The sequence below is a fragment of the Rhinopithecus bieti genome, unplaced genomic scaffold, assembly GCF_001698545.2.
Source record: "Rhinopithecus bieti isolate Rb0 unplaced genomic scaffold, ASM169854v2 scaffold_19723, whole genome shotgun sequence".
Taxonomy (NCBI): Eukaryota; Metazoa; Chordata; class Mammalia; order Primates; family Cercopithecidae; genus Rhinopithecus; species Rhinopithecus bieti.
In genome coordinates, this window is record NW_016809579.1 from 572,186 (window position 1) to 591,074 (window position 18,889).

At 51.6% G+C, this 18,889-nt stretch overlaps 1 protein-coding gene across 2 annotated transcripts in view; it reads right to left on the bottom strand.

Annotated features, from left to right (window-relative positions):
- BCR (BCR activator of RhoGEF and GTPase) overlaps nucleotides 1-18,889 on the bottom strand; it is a 114,224-nt gene that overhangs the window by 40,173 nt on the left and 55,162 nt on the right. Inside the window, exon 2 of one of the 2 annotated variants that reach the window (XM_017889753.1) lies at nucleotides 1,388-1,569. In XM_017889753.1, coding sequence (XP_017745242.1) covers nucleotides 1,388-1,569 — 182 coding nt within the window. Of the gene's footprint in view, nucleotides 1-1,387; nucleotides 1,588-18,889 lie in introns of both variants that reach the window. The other variant, XM_017889752.1, reaches the window with a different exon arrangement.

The following is an 18,889-nucleotide window of genomic DNA, read 5'->3' on the forward strand; positions in this document are numbered from 1 at the left end:
TTTTTTTTTTTTTTTTTTTATTTTTTTGAGACAGAGTCTCGCTCTGTGGCCGAGGCTGGAGTGCAGCGGCACGATCTCAGCTCACTGCAAGCTCCGCCTCCCGGGTTCATGCCATTCTCCTGCCTCAGCCTCTTGAGTACCTGGGACTACAGGCACCCGCCACCACGCCCAGCTAGTTTTTTCTATTTTTAGTAGAGACAGGGTTTCACTGTGTTAGCCAGGATGGTCTTGATCTCCTGACCTCGTGATCTGCCTGCCTCGGCCTCCCAAAGTGCTAGGATTACAGGCTAGAGCCACTGCACCCGGCCTATTATTATTATTTTTTAAGACAGGGTCTTGCTGTGTTGCCCAGGCTGAGTGCAGTGGTGAGAATCACAGCTCACTGCAGTCTCCAGCTCCTGGACTCAAGCAGTTCTCCCATCTCAGCCTCCTGAGTCGCTGGGATTATAGGTGTGAGCCACCGTGCCAGGCTACGGTGTTGTCAGGGTGGAAATCATCAAGAAATAAGCTAAGCAGAGTGGGGAAGAAATCTGTCATCAGGGACCAAAAAGACAGAAAGGAGCAACTGCCCTGGAGCAGTGATTTTCTCAGCCCAAGAAGGAAGGAACCCAAGAGGTCGAGTTGGGGGATATGCACCAATGGCAAGGGGTGAGCATCTGGGCCCCAGAGCACTGCTGAAGCAGCCCCCTGAGCTGTGGGACCAGCGAGAGGAGTCAGAACTTCATGCAGGGCCGGGTGGCCCAGCACCACCCAGCCTATGACCACTCCAGGCTACGTCCTCATGTGAGTGGGGGCGCAGGTTCACTGCTTTCTCAGAGGGTATGGCAGAGCATGTACTGAATGTGCTGCTGCTCACTAGCCATTATACCTTGGGCAAGCCACCACTGAACTTCAGTTCCACATTTGTAAAGTGGAAGTGACAGCAAGGCCAAGAATTACTAATGAGGGTCAAGTGAAAACTCACAGGAAAGGCTCTGGTCACATGGATGGAGTCAGCACACGCTTTGGTAAAAGGGAGCAAGAAAACTTTATGAAGCAGAGACCCAAGCCCAGACACCACCCGGCTCAGCAGCGTTGCTGATGCCACCATGCAGGTCTTGCTGGTTTTGGTGGTTGCCTCTGGTGCTGACATTCTCAACCTCAAGACCACGTGCTGCCTGCCTCCTCCATGCTCAGTTCAAAGCATCCCCCGATCTCCCTGACCAACAAATCTGGCAGGCTGTCTGTGTACCACATGTAGAGATGAGGAAGGAGTTTTTGGTAACCCACTCGGCTTCCAAACCATTGGCTGCTCCACCACCTACCTGCTATGTACCCCTGCGCATGGGGCCGCGCTTCAGGGAGCCTCACCTGGCCCTCCTGCCACACGTACACCATGGGGACTCACCGCTTTAGTGGACTCCAGGGCTCCCGAGACCAGCGCATCCCGGCTGCCCCTGCCCTTGCTGCTGAGGTGGGGCGATGAGGAGGGCGAGTCATCAATGTAGGGCAGCCCGTCTTGGTGCCGGCGCTGCTCCTCCGCCCGGTCTGCAGCGCAGCCGTACCCAGGTGGTGTTCCAAACGAGCCATCTGTGTGTGCAAAGCATCCTGTGTTAGAGACAGAGAAGGGAGGATCCATATCCAACCTGTCCCAGCAAGCTCCCAGCTGATACCATCTCTGTCCCCAACAGGCATCTCACAAGTACCTCGGGTATGCTGATGTCCCCTTCACAACTGACTGGTTAACGACCACAGGGTGAGAGGTGATGAACACGGGCTCAATGCCCAGACAATACAAGGGGCTTTCTGAGACACGTCTGCCCCCAGCAGGGGATTGTGACTTAAGAAATGTATATTTGATCTTTGCATACCCCACCCCCTACTTTCCTGGCATGCAGTTCCTAAAATCCTTGGAATCGCCAAAGTAATACATGTCTTTATGTGTGCTAATAAATGACAGGTGGCTGGGGCTCCTGGATAGCCTCAGGAAGTGGGCTGGTTGCCAGGAGAATCAACCACATGATTAGACAGTTGGCACCCCCAACTCTCTGGGGAAGAACCACAGCTGAAGGTTGAGTTGATCACTAATGGTCAGTGATGTAATCAATCATGCCTACACAATGAAGGCCAGGGTTAGGAGAGCTTCCAGGTTGATGAAAATGTGGCAGTGCCCAGAGAGGGCATGGGAGCTCTGCACCCCTTCCCACAGACCTTCCTCTATACACCTCTTCCATCTGCCTATTCCTGAGTTGTGTCTTTGTATTAGAAATCAGTCATCTAGCAAGTTATTTTCCTGAGTTCTGTGAGCCTTTCCAGCAAGTGATCAAACTCAAGGAAGGGGCTGTAGGAACCTCTAATTTATGGCCAGTAGACAACCTGGACTTGCTACTGACACCTGAAGTTAGGGGCAGTCTTCTGGAGCTGAGCCCTTAACTGTGGGATCTGATGCTAACTCCACGTCAGAACTGAGTCGAAATTGTAGGACACCCAGCTGGTGTCTGCAGAGAACTGCCTGGTGTGGGAAAAAGCCCCCACATTTGGTCACATAAGCTTGTGTACAGAGAAAACAGTCGGTTCTCCCTCATACAGGGGAGTTGAGTTGCTATAGAAAGGGGGACCCCTGGCCAGATGCAGTGGCTCATGCCTGTAAGCCCAGTACTTTGGGAGGCCAAGGTGGGCGGATCACTTGAGGTCAGGAGTTTGAGAACAGCCTGACCAACATGGTGAAACCCCATCTCTACTAAAAATACAAAAAATTAGCTGGGCGTGGTGGCAGGTGCCTGTAATCCCAGCTACTTGGGAAGCTGAGGCAGAAGAATCGCTTGAACCTGGGAGGTGAAGGTTGCAGTGAGCCAAGATTGTGCCACTGCACTCCAGCCTAGGTGACAGAGCAAGACTCTGTCAAAAAAAAAAAAAAAAAAAAAAAAAAAAAAAAGGAAAAGAAAAGGAAAGAAAATGAAAAGAAAAGGAGGAACCCAAAATGTTACCGTCTTGTTGTCTGGAATGGTCCTTGCGCACCCCGCCCATGGGGTCTGATGGGGTGAGGAGCACAGGCCAGCATGCTGGCTGGGGTGCAAGTCCTGGCCACCATGAGCCGTGAGTCCTACCATGTTCTTCCCATCACAACCCAGGGAATTAGGGCTACAGGTTCCCCCATCCCTCGGTCCAGCCCAGCTTCTGGATGACTCATAGCCCACCTCCCAGCAGGTCTGTCAAAATCCCAGACCACCTTACCCCAAATGTGAGTACCCGCAGGAGGACAGAGTGGCTTATTCTACAAGAGTCCCCCTGCCTGTTGGGACTATCTGGTTATACAGAGTAATTCATTCCAGAGGAACCTGGAGATAATCACTCCCTTCCTCCCAGGCTGAATGACAAAGCCCAACACGTGTTTCCAAGGCCTTAGCCATCTGGAGCTCCTGATGGCCTGTCCTCAGCCTGAGTTTTCTAAGCCAGTGGACTCACCACAACCATTGTCAACCCACAAGGATCTTCTAGCCCGATCCATGGCTCATATGAGGATCCCTTCTCCACTCCTTCCAAAGGGGGCCTCTGAGGCCCATGGGACTTCTGAGAGCTCACCCTGATGGGGTGACGTCACTCTCACCATGAGTCACCTGTAAGCAGCCCTGCCCAAAGGTTACCAGCAGAGGTGACCTCGGTGTTCATTCACGAGTTTACAACTGCCACCACACACACCCAGGCTGGGTGGGCACAGGGCTGCCCTCAGGCATTCAGAGCAGCTGACCCAGCAATCCTGAAGCGGGCACAGTTGTCATTCCTTACCACGTGGATGGCCAGGGGGGAGCCGTGTGCCTGGAGTGATCTGCCACTAGCTGTGAGTGCAGGTGGCCGAAGTCACGGCTTCCTTGCGCACCTCCGCCTCTCCCTCTCCCAGGTTCTCCACTTCCTGTCCCACAGGACTCAGCGCCCTCTAACAGGTGTCCCCAGCCCTGGCTGCACATCGGCAACACCTGGGAGGCTTTGAAAACAATTTCACTGGGATCCACACAGACCTGCCGAATCCGAAGCTATAGGGGCTTCCTGGGGAATCTAGCTGGCAGCCAGGGCTGAGACCTGCTGAGCGACCCCAACCCAGCGTTCTAGCACTTTGCCGGCTGCTGACCTGCAGCACTGTCCCAGGTGACTGCACACAGCTAATGGCTGCAAAGACCAGGCCGGGTTCTGTTTCTGTGCGTATCCAAAGGAGAATTCCAGGAAGAGGCTGGGTCTGGGTTGAGCACAACAGTCAAAGTATTAAGACATCAAGAGCAGGGGGCACCCACCAAGTCTCTCAACAAGCTGTATGGAGGAATCTGGTCTCCTTGATCCATGGGACATTGAGGGGGCTCCAGGTACCAAGATTACTACGCTGGTTATCAACGCTCAGTTCCTTTGGCCTTTGGGTGGGGCAAGCGAGCCGTGACGTAATCCCTCGGAAGCAAGGCTCGGGCCCTCCCCGTTGCTACCTCTCTGTAGAGTTATCCACATCACTGAAGCCATCCATGCCTCACCTTTCTTGACTTCATTTATTATTATTATTATTTTTTGTAATGAAAACCACAATTTCGTCATTGGGTGCCACTCATTTTTGCTTAGAGTCACACTATTTCCTTAGTGCTAGTTAGCAGATACTGAAATGATCTTCGCAGACTGCGCAAAATATGGAACACTTCACGAATTTGCGTGTCATCCTTGCGCAGTGGCCATGCTAATCTTCTCTGTATCGTTCCAATTTTTTAGTATATGTGCTGCCGAAGCGAGCACGACTTCATTTATTAATTTAACAGAGACGCTGACTCGCTATGGTGCCTGGGCTAGTCTCCAACTCCGAGGCTCAAGCAATCCTCCTGCCTCAGCTTCCTTTTTTAAAAATCATGCATGTGAACTAGACAATCGATAAAGACCCTCTAGCTCTAAAATGCTACTGTCACTATTAGATGAAGGCCCTGCCATCCCCCCGGCCTCCTTCAACAACTTCCTCACCCTAGTCTCCCACCCTATGACCCTCCAGACTTGGCTTTTACATTAGCTCGGAATTGTCAGCGTCTACTAAATGTTCTAGCAGGAGTGTCCAAGTGCCCAAGAGAGACAGTACACTCGTCGGTTCTTTGTTTTGTTTTTGGTTGGGCCAGCAAAGCCCCTTCCTCATCCCTCTTTTCCACTTTTCACTAGAGAAAGAGACTAAAACCACAGCTTCAGGCTGCGAAACATCTAAAACCAAACAAACAGCTGGGCGTGGTGGCTCACGCCTGTAATCCCAGCACTTTGGGAGGCTGAGGAGGGTGGATCACGAGGTCAGGAGATCGAGACCATCCTGGTTAACAAGGTGAAACCACGCCTCTACTAAAAATACAAAAATTAGCCAGGTGTGGTGGCAGGCACCTGTAGTCTCAGCTACTCGGGAGGCTGAGGCAGGAGAATGGCTGAACCCGGGAGGCGGAGCTTGCCGTGAGCCCAGATCATGCCACTGCACTCCAGCCTGGGCAACAGAGCGAGACTCATCTCAAAAATAAATAAATAAATAAATAAATAAATAAAATAAAACAAAACAAAACAAACAACAAAATAAGGTGGGTTAGACCAGCTTTTAACCAACGGTTTTACTGTCTATCTAAAGACTTCTTCATCACCTGGTGGAGCACCTTTTATCTGAGTGCTTTCCACGCCCATAACTACACTGACTCCCAGGCAAGGCCAAGTCAACACCCAGGAGGGAGTCAACCCAGCAAGAACTTCGGGTCAGACTCGTGGTCTCAGGGCTTGCTCCAGAGTAACTGGAAGACTCCACAGGTGCGAAGCCACGTGCTGACTTAGCAACATCCATGCTAAAACCTGGTCCAAGAATCAAGTGCCCGGTGAGGGTTTGCCCGCCCGTGTCCAGTGAGACTTCGAAGTGGACACGTCACCCCACCAGGTGAGACAGAAAGACCAGGTCTCATGGCCAGACTCTGCTGGGGAATTAGGACGCTCCAGACAGCTAAAACCCTAGCCGTTTCCCCCTCTGCAGAGATCTCAAATCAATGTCTGGGTGACTGATGCTTTTAAGTCTGGATTCCAGATGGCCTGCTCATCCCCGCCACATTCCATATGAGGGCTTCAGCCCCTGCCTCAGCTCACCCAGATCACTCCAATCCAGACTTGTTGCCCCTCATTCTGCTGACTCTTCCAGTCTGCTCCAAGGCAAACGATGGGGTGGGGAGGACTGCCCCTCAATTTCCTCATTCCCCCAGTCTAACCAGCACACAGGAACCTGCTTTTTCACAAAGCAGTTTTTCACACCTGAGTTCCCCAAAGTACACAAAGCACCACCCCCCACCTGTTATTTTATTTTCAGAGACAGGGTTTTGCTGTCACCCAGGCTGAAGTGCAATGGAGTGATCACAGCTCACTGCAGCCTCAAACTCCCAGGCTCAAGGGATCCTTCCAAGTAGCTGGGACTACAGGCGCACGCCACTATGCACAGCTAATTTTTAAAAACATTTTTTGAGACAAAGTTTTGCTATGTTGACCAGGCTGATCTTAAACTCTGGCCTCAAGGAACCCTCCTGCCTCGGCCTCCCAAAGTGCTGGGATTATAGGCTTGAGCCACCATGCCCAGCAAAGCCCCTTTCCTCTTGAGGATAAAGTACATTATTTGGCATTTTGAAAGCCACCATCTCCCAAGAGCCAGAACCAATTGAGAGGCCTGGTTCCATGCCCCTGTACCACGAATACCCAGTGGAAAAAGCTCTCTGGGCCTACTCACCCTTGGCAAGACTGAGGTTGGTGGTCCATCAGCCAAATCCTTCCCGCAAAGCTCTATCCAAAGCAGAACCCAAACACTAGAAGGTAGAAGAAGATGGGGGCTTGGAATCTGGCTGCTGCTCACCTGAACCAGGAACCAGACTAGGAGTGGGGTTGGGGAGAGGAAGGCCAGTGCAAACAGCCCAGGGTTGGTGTGGAAGAGGGAGGGTCTAGTAAAATCTGAAACCCTCTCCTCTCCAGGCAGTTTGCTTAGCAACCCAACCCCGGAACTCTGCAAATCTATTATTTCATAAAAGGAAAAAGGGCAGCCAAAAAATAAAATAATATAGCGAAAAGAATAAGGCCTGGTTAGGTCATAGTCAGCCCAGGCCCAAGTAGGGGCTGAGGTCACATCCCCTAGACTACACTGGTTAAAAAAAAAAACTTTCAAAAAATTAAACAGAATTACCATATGATCCAGCAATTCTACTCCTAGTTATATACCCAAAATAGCTGATTTTTCTTTGGTCTTTTTTTTGAGATGGAGTCTCACTCTGTCGCCTGGACACTGCTGGAGTACAATGGCGTGATCTCGGCTCACTGCAACCTCCACCTCCTGGGTTCAAGTAATTTTCCTGCCTCCACCTCCCAAGTAGCTGTGATTACAAGTGTGCGCCACCACACCCAGCTAATTTTTGTATTTTAGGTATAGACGGGGTTTCACCATGTTGCCCAGGCTGGTCTGGAACTCCTCATCTCAAGTGATCCACCAGCCTCAGTCTCCCAAAGTGCTGGGATTACAAGCGTGAGCCATTGCGCCCTGCCTCCAAAAGAACTGAAAGCAGGAACTTGAAGAGATATTTGCACACCCATATTCATCACAACATGGGAAGGAAGAGGGGGAAAGGACCCAATGTCCACTGACAGAAGAATAGAGAAGCACAATGTAATGTATACACGCGATGGAAAATCATTCAGCCTTAAAAAGGAAGGACATTTAGACACATGCAATCACATGGATGAACCTTGACGTTTTGCTTAGTGGAATAAGCCAGACACAAAAGGACAAATATTACGATTCCACTCATGTGAGGTACCTAGAGTAGTCGGATTCACAGAGACAGAAGGTGGAACGGTGGGCTCCCAGGAAATGCATGCAGAACTGAGTTCAGACCACCGGCCATGTGATACCTGGGTGCAGCCAGGCAGGAGAGGCTCTCCCAGGCCAGGCATGCCTAGAGAGGCCCCAGATCCTCCTTCAGGGGCGTGGCTGCCAGAGGTGTGGGGTTCCAGGAACCCAGCCCGGGTCCCACACTCTGCCAACATACTCCAGGGTGAGATGGGAGCAAACCCTCAGGGGATCAGAGGTCATGCTCCGGGCCCTCCCTACCCAGAACAATGGGAACAGCTGTAAAAGGCCCTCTGATGAACTTGTACTGGAGTCAAGAGAAGAAAGGGGCACTGGGAGGAATCGGGTGGAGAAGGCAGGAACTCCATGGAGCTCAGAGATCATCAGCAGATTGATCTCTGGCAATATTTATTTACAAAGGTAAAAGCAGATCAAACATCCGGTGGCTCAGCCAGCTGTGGTGGAGAGGTTTTCACAGAGGCGGGCACTGAGCCCCTACCCTGTCATGGCTGCAACTGCCCTCCTTCCCAGCTCCTGCCCTCCTCTTGGCCTCCCATCTTCTCCCAGGTCCTAGGCAGGCCACGGCAGCATGGTGCCAGCGACTTCTACAAACAGCAGCTCACATCCTTTGGAGGGATTGTCAGGCAGGCACTGTCCTCCAGAGAGGCTTGGAAAACCACGGCTGGGACAGAGGTTCGGCTCTCACTGAAGGGTGCAGAGTCCACAGTCAGAGCTGGCTCTGCACCCCATGCTCATCCACAGCCTGGCACCTTCCTCCTACCGCCATGCACCCACCAAGAGCAGACTCCACCCTTGAGAAGGGCCGTGGATCTTGGGGGCTCTGAAGCTGGCTCTTGTAGCAGAAACTCAGGTAAGGTCAGGTAATACCTGCAATGCTTCAGGGAGGTAAGTTCCTCTAACAGCAAAAAAGACCCAAATCTTTGAAGTAGCGGGCAAAAACCAACTGCCACCCTTTATGGGGCACTTCCTCTAGGTTACACATGGTGCTGAAAACCCACGAATCATCTCTTGGAACATGCACCTGAGTGGGCATGAACTTTTAGATTGCTATTTTTCAGACAGGAAAAACTGAGTCTCAGGCAGAACTTGACTATGCCCAACTGCACCTGTGTGACCTGCCTACTGGGTCAACTTCCAAACACCTTCCAAAGAGAAGGCATTTCTAAGATGCGCCACTGATAACCTTACGACCTAGCAATTCTCCTCCTAGGTGTATAATCAAAACAATTGAAAACTGGTGTTCAAACAAAAACTTGTACCAGAATGTTCACAGAAGCATTATTCACAAGAGGTAGAAACAACCCAAATGTCCATCAGATGGATAAAGAAATGATCCAAAGGAATAGCATAGCTCACCACAGCCTCGAACTCCTGGGTTCACGTGATCTCCTACTTCAGCCCCTAAGTAACTGGCAATACAGGTGTGTGCCATTACGTCCAGCTAAAATAATTTTTTTTTTTTGGTAGAGACAGGGGTCTTGCTACGTTGCCCAGGCTGGTCTTGAACTCCTCGCCTCAAGTGGTCCTCTCATCTAGGCCTCCCAAAGTGCTGGGACTGCATGTGTGAGCCACTGCACCTGGCCTCTGCCTTCAAAGGGAAGGAAATTCTGTCACATGCTACAACACAGATGAACCTTGAAAACATGATGCTAAGGGAAATATGCCAGTCACAAAATGCCATATGTTGTATGATTCCATTGATATTAAATGCCCAGAATATGTAAGCCCATAAAAACAGAAAGTAGGTCGGTGACTGCTTAATGGGCAGGGGTTTCCTTCTGGGGTGACAAAAACGTTTTGGAACTAAACAAAGATGGTGGTTGCACAACACTGTGAATGCACTAAAAGCCACGGAATTGTTCACTTTAAAATGATTCATTTCATCTTATGTGAATTTTACCTCAATTTTTTTTTTTTTTTTTTTTTTTTTGAGACGGAGTCTTGCTCTGTCACCCAGGCTGGAGTGCAGTGGCCGGATCTCAGCTCACTGCAAGCTCCGCCTCCCGGGTTTACGCCATTCTCCTGCCCCAGCCTCCAGAGTAGCTGGGACTACAGGCGCCCGCCACCTCGCCCGGCTAGTTTTTTGTATTTTAGTAGAGACGGGGTTTCACCGTGTTAGCCAGGATGGTCTTGATCTCCTGACCTCGTGATCTGCCCGTCTCGGCCTCCCAAAGTGCTGGGATTACAGGCTTGAGCCACCGCGCCCGGCCATTTTACCTCAATTTTTTTTTAAAAGCTGACCTGTTTTCCTCTCCTAAGCAGGGAACCAGGAACATAATTCCGCTGTTTCCCGAGGGCTGAGAGTATCTTTCTGGATGGACGTCAGTACTGCCTGGCTATAACCCCAGGCCACCCACAGGCAGTGAGTGCTTTCGGAGATGTGTGGTTGGTTCTGGTGGTTTTTCTACTTTCTCCTCCTCTGCCAGGCTGGCAGCTGCCCCTTCTTGCATCCACACCAAGTGGCTCAGAATTCTTTATAAATGAGGCATGCCTCATCCAGTTAGCCACTGCACCCTGGCTAAAGTCCTGCCACCAGGGTCCTTGGTTCTGTGGTGGAAGGGTACAAAGAAAGCACCCCAGGATCCTGTGGCCTCCCAGCTCTCATACTGTGCCCCAACAATGACATCACCAGGCCAGCACCCGAGAACAGAAAGCCGCAGCTGCCCGGGTAGAGAGAGGTCAGGGTCATGAATCAGCGTGTGCCACAGAGGAAGCCACCAGGCTAGCCAAGGGCCCCCCATAGGCTGGAAAATGTCAGTCGGGAAGGGCCTGAGCCTGCCCTCCTCCCTGATGCCTTGGCTCCCCAGGCAACCCTAGACATAGCAAATGAAAAACAGGTATTTACAACTCTGAGCTTTCTTGGAGGAGAAAGTCCAACCCTTACAACCAGCCCTGACAGCTCTGCCTGCTTGAAGGCTGAGCTGGTTGGAGACTTAATCACCAGAAGGTCAACTTTGCTGGCGATTTTTGGGGGGCACTAGACAACCATTTTCCTCCACAAGCCGAGTGTGCCTCAGTGTGGGCTGACAAGAACCCCCTCTCCTCTCCATCAGCATCCAGAACACCGTTAAAGGACCCTCCCCAGTCTCCAAGGACCCACCTGTGCCTAAGGTTCCCAGTCATTCCAGGAGGCAATAATAATTCGATGCTTGAGGCTTCAGGCTGGGGCCGGCTGGTGCAGGGGAAGGGCAGACAGAAGCTGAAACCCCAGCTGGGAAGAGGGAGCAGCCCTTGGCCCCAGGATGATATAGTTATTACTCCTCAGCAGCACCTCTGCTTTTTAGGACTCTGGGGCTCAGAAAGACTTCCTGGAGACACTGAAGGTTTAGCCCTAGACAACTGTATTTACTGAGTACCTAACACATGCAGGGCACTGTGCTGGGTATGCAAAGGTGAGCACTGCACAGCCAGCCCCTGCCCATGGGAGCCAGCGGAATCCACGGAGTCACGTGACATGGGCATCACAGCAACCATGAAAAGGCCACGAGAGGGAGGCAGGTGGCACCAGAGCACATGCAGGAGGGAGGAAGACAGACCCAGGAAGGACAGCAGGGCCTCTCCCTGAGGAACATCAAGGTGAGAAGCCCACTAGGGGCACGTTCATATCTTAACCCTAGAATCTGCAAATGCGACCTTATCTGGAAAAATTACATTTGCAGATGTAATGAATGAGATCACCCTAGATTGTCCAATACTACCATGATGTGTTTCTATGCCCCCAGAACTCTCCTGACAACACACGTGTGGGTTTTCTCCTTTCACCAGGCAATCCTCCCAGTGTCTGTACACCAGCTGGGTGTCCTACAATTTAATTCCATTCTGCCAATAAGTACGTGGAATGAGTGTCAGATTCCACAGGTTAAGGGCTCAGTACTACAAGACTGTCCCCACTTAAGACACTGGGGGAAAGTCTGGGCCACCTGTACTTCTGACCTACTGACCCTAAAGCTGGGAGTAGGGGTGAAGTGTTCCCACAACCCCCTCCTCAGATTCAATAATTTGCTAGAGTCAGGCACGGTGGCTCACACCTGTAATCCCAGCACTTTGGGAGGCTGACACAGGCGGATCACAAGGTCAGGAGTTCGAGACCAGCCTGGCAAATATGGTGAAACCCCATCTCAAGTAAAAATACCAAAATTAGCTGGGTATGGTGGTGGGCGCCTGTAGTCCCAGGTACTCGGGAGGCTGAGGCAGGAGAATCATTTGAACCTGGGAGGTTACAGTGAGCCGAGATCTCACCACTGCACTCCAGCCTGGGCAACAGAGTGAGGCTCCATCTTAAAAAAAAAAAAAAAAATTGCTAGAGCAGCTCACAGAATTCGGGAAAGCCCTTTACTCACATTTACCAGTTTATTATAAAGGATACCACTCAGGAACAGCCCAACAGAAGAGGGCTGGGTAACAGGATGTGTATTGTGGGGGAGCTTCCATAGCCTCTTGGGGCACTACCCTCCCAGCACCTCCAAGTGTTCACCAACCTGAAAGCTCTCTGAACCCCACTGTGTAGTGTTTTCATGGAGGTTCCACTAGGTAAGCAAGACTAAATCATTGGCCATTGATGATTAGTTAAGCCGAGATCAGGCTGGCATGGCTGTAGACACCGGTGATCAATTCAATCTCCACCCCTCTCCCCATCCCCAGAGTTCAGGGATGGAGCTAAAGTTCCAACCCTCTAATCACGTGGCTGGTTCCTCTGGCAACCAGCCCTATCCCACAGCTATCTAGGGGCCCATGAAGCATCACCTCATTAGCATAACCTCAGGTCCCACAGAAAAGGGCTTCTATGAATAACAAAAGATGCTCCTATCACCCCATCGTTCAGGAAATTACAATGATTTTAGGAGCTTGTGCCAGAAACCAGAAGGAAGACCATATACAGATTTCTCATTATATCACAGTATCACACCGATGGACCCTAAATCCAATGACGAGTATCTTTAAAGAGACAGAAACACAGGCATATAGGAGGCTGTCTGAAGGCGGAGACAGGGACTGGAGAGATGCTGCCACCAGGCCGAGGAATGTCGGGGGCCATCAGATGCTGGGAACAGAAAGGAAGGATCCTCCCCCAGAGCCTCCAGAGACAGCCTGGCCCTGCTGACACCTTGATGTGGGACTTCAGTCTTCAGAACTAGGAGAGAATAAACATTTGTTGTTGTAAACCACTAAACTTGTGGCATTCTGTTAAGGAAGCCACAGGACACTAAGACATGGCCTGAAATGGGTGCCATGGAGTCTGAGGATAGAGATAACCCAGGCCCTGCGAGAGGCCTGGAAGGGCTTTGCAGGGGCACAGTCTGTGACAGAGAGAAGAATGCGACCAAAGGAGCCTTCAACCAGCAGGGGCAGGGAGCTGCAAAGATGCCCCACGGAGGGATTCACGCTGACTTAGGTGCCGGCTCTCCTGGGACTTACAAATGCAGAAAGACTGGGAAGGAGTGAAGGAAGCACCATCCCAAAATACGCCGGATGGGTACACTGACTTCGAGCTGACAAGACACTGTAACTTCAGAAAGGGCTAGCTGACCTGTTTCTTGCTGTACTCAGCGAGCCACAAAAATTCCTCTGGGTTCCTGAACCAGGGGAGAAAACAGCCCTTATCACCTGAGACTGGGAATTGGGGGCTGCAGTGGACCTGAATAAATATGCTTAACAAAGTAACCCTTATCTTCCACCAGGTTTCACCCCTCATATATCTCCCAGTGACTCCTGGAGAATTTACTTCCCCTAGCCAGATCCCCCTTGTCCTGCCACTTCTCAAACTTATTGTTCTTTATCTAAAAAGGATACAGCATCTTGCTTTGGCCACTTCTCTGGACTTGACTCTGGTGAAGATTCCCATGTGCCTGTAAAACTAATGACATTTGTGAGCTTCTCTCTTGTTAATCTGCCTGGTGTCAGTTTGGTTTCTAGATCCAGCCGGAGGCCACTAAGAGCTAAGGGGGGCTGGAAGTGGCCTCTGGGAAAGGGGGTACAGCTGGGAAAGGGGATACAGGCTGGCAGTGAGAGGAGAGAGAGGAAGGGGGTGATTTTGGGGCCAATTTAGGAGGTGTCTGGGTCTGGAACAAGAGGGGAACCTAGGGGCTGCAGGGAGACAGGTGAAATTCTGGCAGCACATCTGAGTGTGGCACTGGAGGTGGGGCAGGGCTGGGGGCTTCTGTGATGGTCCCTCCAGGTAGGCGTGGTGTTGGTAGAAAAACATAGGCGGAGGCACTGATGCACAGTGAGCCTGGGTCTGGCTAAGAGGACAAAGGCAAAAGGAGGAAGAGCACAGGGGACACTGAGCTTCGAGTCCCTGAGGTATAGACCTGGCAGCAGGGAACTGGCCAGGAAAGTCCCTGGGAAGAGGGTGGGAGGGGGCAAGGCAGGGAAGTTGGGCAGTGCCCTTCAAAGGAGGATGGCGCGGAAACAGTGCCCTGGTGTGGGAGCAGCATGGGGAGTGAGGTCTGAAAGCGATCGGTGGAGGTCGCTCCACACCAGCAAAGGTGCTCAGCCAGGATGCGGGCCGTGGCCGCTGCACACCTGTGGGTCCTCCCTTCCCACTCACTGCCCCCCAAAGAGGAAACACAGAGGGTTAAGGCGGGGGAAAACGGCAGGAAGAGGGGCTTCCCCCTGCTGGCGGTCACCACCCTGAGCCCGGGGCCAGGACCCAGTCACGGGCAGACACCCAGCAAGCCTGGGAGGGCAGAAAAACCACCTTCTTCCCCCATCTCGGTCTTGGGCTGCCCCCCTTCTGAAGGACGCCTGGGGCATGTTAGGAGAGGAGGTGTACATTCACCACATTCCCAGCAGTGCCTCCACAATGGCCAAGAGGTGGCAGCAATCCCAGTGTCCCTCAGTGCATGAGTGGAAAACCAGAACGTGCTATATACACGAAAAGGAGTATTATTCAGCCTCAAAAAGGAAGGAAACTCTGACACACGCTGACTAAGATAGGCCTTGAGGACATTATGCTAAGTGAAATCAGTCGGGCACAAACAGACAAATACTATAAGATTCCACATACATGAGGCTCCTAGAGTAGTCAAATTCATAGAGACAGAAAGTAGAAAGGGGGCGGTCAGGTGCTGGAGAGGAGGGGAGGAGGGACTTAGCGTTTAGTGGAGTTTCAGTGTGGAGAATATGAAAAAGTTCTGGAGATGGACAGTAGTGACAGGTGTATGACAATGTGGATGTACCTAATACCACTGAAGTGCACACTTAAAAATGGCTAAAACAGTAAATGTTATGTTATGTATATTTTCACACACACACACACACACACACACACACACACAAATGATCAGCCAGGCTTTGAAATTTAAAACAAAAGAAAAGAAGTACAGTTTTAGGGGATAAATTGTGTTCCCTCCTAAATTCATATGCCGAAGTCCTAACCCCTAAACTTATTTGAAAATAGGGTCTTTATCAAGTTAAAATGAGGTCATTAGGTTAGATCCTAATCCAATATGACTGTGTCCTTTAAAAAAGGGGTAGCCGGGCGTGGTGGCTCATGCCTGTAATCCCAGCACTTTGGGAGGCAGGATCACTTCAGGCCAGGAGTTCCAGACTAGCCTAGACAATATAACAAGATCCTGTCTCTATAAAAAAAATATAGAAATTAGCCGGGTAGTTTTCAGCTACTTGGGAGGCTAAGGTGGGAGGATCACTTGAGCCCAGGAGGCTAAGGCTGCAGTGAGCTATGATTGCGCCACTGCACTCCAGCCTGGGACTGGAGCCAGAGGGAGACCCTGTCTCTTAAAAAAAAAGTCGGAGTGAGTGGGTAGAATTTGGAGACAGACTGGTATATAGGGAGAATGTCATGTGAACTTGATGACTGCTACCTATAAGGATCCAACCCAGCCAACATCTCAATCTCATATTTCCAGTCGTCAGAACTGTGAGATGATAAATTTTTATGATTTGACTGCACAGTTTGTGGTTCTTTGTTACGCAGCCACAGCATACTATTACATGAATGAGGTCATTGTGGAGCTCAGACACCAGCACTGAGGAGCTGTCCACATGCCAGGAGTGCCCACAACACCCATATCACTGCCACATTCCAGACTCAGAGTGGCAGACAGAGGGGAAGAGCAGACACCAAGGCCCACAAGGTCAGAGTAGGAGGCAGCCCAGGGCTTCGCCCCCTTCAGCCACACAATGTATCCGGGCTCTCTTGTGCTGGACACTTGCTCAGAAGTTAAATTATTACAGATTGACCCCAGACTCTCCTGCTAGAGAACAGACCAGAGCCACCTGAGTATCCTGTGCTTGCACAAATCAGAATAAAAACCCAGTCACATTCTGAATGTCCTGCACAACACTGCCAGCCAACCAGCCCCTCTTGAAGCTGCGCTCCATCCTGAGCACAGCCCCTGCACCTTCAGACTCTCCTTCACACACAGGGCCTGAGGGGCTTTGCTTTCCTTCCCTCATCCAAGCTGACAGGTGAGCTTCCATGCAGATGAGGAAACTGAGGTACTAAAGCGACAAGCTGGGCAGGACCATAAGAGTCCAATGCTGGAGACAGACTGAGAAGTGCCTATGAACCCTGCTGGGCCCACAAACGATTCCATAGCCTGGGTTCTTTGTTGATCGAAAGAAGGTAACCCAGAGGACAGTCTGAGACCCGACTGGACCCGACAGAGGACAGTTTGAGACTCGAACCAACCCCCGAACCAATCCCAGCCCCCGCCCCACTTGCAAGCCACAAGCCACAAGCCACATACACACACAAGAAGCACCGGCCCTGGAGGGGTATAGCCCTGGGTCAGTTCTGGGGCATAGTCTGCAATTCCCACCCCCGGCCTAATCCTATAGGGTCATCCTATCTATAGTGCTCCTGGGAGGCTGATGGGGTTGTGGATGCACAGCTGCTCAGGACGCCAGCCTGAGTCAGGGCCAGGGATACAACACGCAGAAATGGCAACAGGTATGGGCCAGAAGTGCTGCCTCGAATCCCCACACCTCTGCAAGGGAGCCAGCAGTATCCCATTTTACAGATGCAAGTTGAAGGTTTGGATGTGGAACCAACATACCCTGAGCTCCACAGCTAAGAAAGACGATTCCCAACTTCAGGTATCCTGGGGGGCTGAACTACGGGTGAGCTGGGGCAGGGGAGTGACATTTTGTATTCTCCACCAGAATTTAAGATGTTCCAGGTGTGGGCAGATGTCAAAAGCCTGAGGAACAGACCGGGAGACGGCACGGTCTCCAAGTCTAAACTCAATGGATTTTCCCCTGGAAAATCTGTGCACGTGGATTATGTGGCCATGAACTCTTCCATTCTTAAGTATTTGGAAAAGGAAATCTAATTCCCTCTGTTCCCAGCTTCCCCTACCCTACCTCCAAGGCCTTCTTCAGTCATCCCCCTAAAAAAGCAAGACAATAAACCAACCGGGATGACTGGGATGACCAGAGGGCCCAGGGGCCTGCGGATGAAACTCCAGATGAAACTCCTCGTTTCATGTCTCAATGTTCCCACCAATGAAATGGGGATAATGACACTCTCCACCCACGTTCCCTGCGAGGTGTCAAGCAGGCCCCAGCAGAGGGAGGAAACAGCACTGAGAAGCACAAGCATCACTTACGATAATTACCAGAAGCCTCACCTATTCACGCGCCCCCACCTGCAACATTTAGCAGCACACTCTTTTGCTCCTTTCCAGAAAACTGTATGACCTCCTCTTGCCTGGCTTCTGGGGGATACAGTGTGAGGCTGAGGGCTCCACTTCAAAAATGTGGCAGAGCCCATGTATCTGCTCATCCACTGCAGGTTAGCCGGTGACTCTAGCATGGCAATCTGGTCCTCCTTGTTCACTACAAAGGCCAGCCAGGGCTCTGGAAGCTGGCCTTCACGCTGCCCATCTCAGCCCGAAGCTGACCCACTGCAAAGGCTACTGCTCTGACTTCCACATTTCTCTTCTCTAGCAAAAATCAGGCCACAGCAGAGCTTTCCTCGCTCCCCTGGGGCTGCAAACTCTGCAGGCCACAGAAAACAGCTGAGGAACGAGCCAGAAAACCAGCCGGCAAGGATCTCTCTGTCCAGATGCAAGAGGAGACAGAGGACCCGGCTCTTGACCTGAAACTTGAAACTGTCATGTGGGAATTACCACCCACGGCGATAATCCCAGCTGTCCTGCGGGTGTGACAACCTGGTCCAGATCCCACCTGTTACTCCCAATTGGCCAGGCTCGGGAACCAGGCCCAGTTCCTATCCTGCTTCCCCAGGGGGCCGTGGGAGGAGGTGAGATTCACACGCCCAGCCTGCCTCCCTAGGCACAGCTGCCAGACACCCGCTCAGGGAGCTAACTCAGCCACCTGCCAGCCCAGCCAAATGAGCAGATACTGATGAGGATTGTGGTACGTTGCATTCTGAAAGCACCTGCTGGGAAAAGTGAGTTCTGCAGAGATTCAACTCACAAACAGGGGCAGCGTGGACACATCACCATGCCACTGCCAACATGCCAGGAAAAGGCCTTCCTTCAAGAACTCCATGATCCTGGGAGAGCCGTGACAGCTGGAAAGACTCTCAGAGGTATCTGACGCCAGTTCTGAGCCTGGCACTTCTCCTGGAAAATCCTCAGGTGGCAGAATAACAGCTTGGCTCAATCAGGTCACCCTGCCCAACACTCTTGCCTCCACAGCTACCCTCTGCCAGGGCCAGCACAGGGCTGGCACCTGACTCGGGTACTATTCAAGACACAGAATTTGCTTAGGCTTCCCAGACAAGCCAGTAGAGAACACAGCTGATTCCTGCTCCTTGCTTAACAGACAGACCCCAGTTGGCTACCTAAGGTCGCTGTTCCAGCCTCTTTACCTCCAGGGCAGGCACCGCCAGCCCCCTGCCAAGGAGAGCAGCAGACACCCAGTAACATCCCACACTCAGGTCAGCATTAGGAACACAGCAGACATCTAAGAGGTGTTGGCCCCTCTGGGTCCTGCCCACAGGACTCCTCCTTGTATTAAGTGCTTTGTATCTTGACTAGTAGGTGTGCGTTGCCCTGTTCTCGCCTAAATCCCACCTGAGCCATGCTCTCCTCTTGGCTGGCA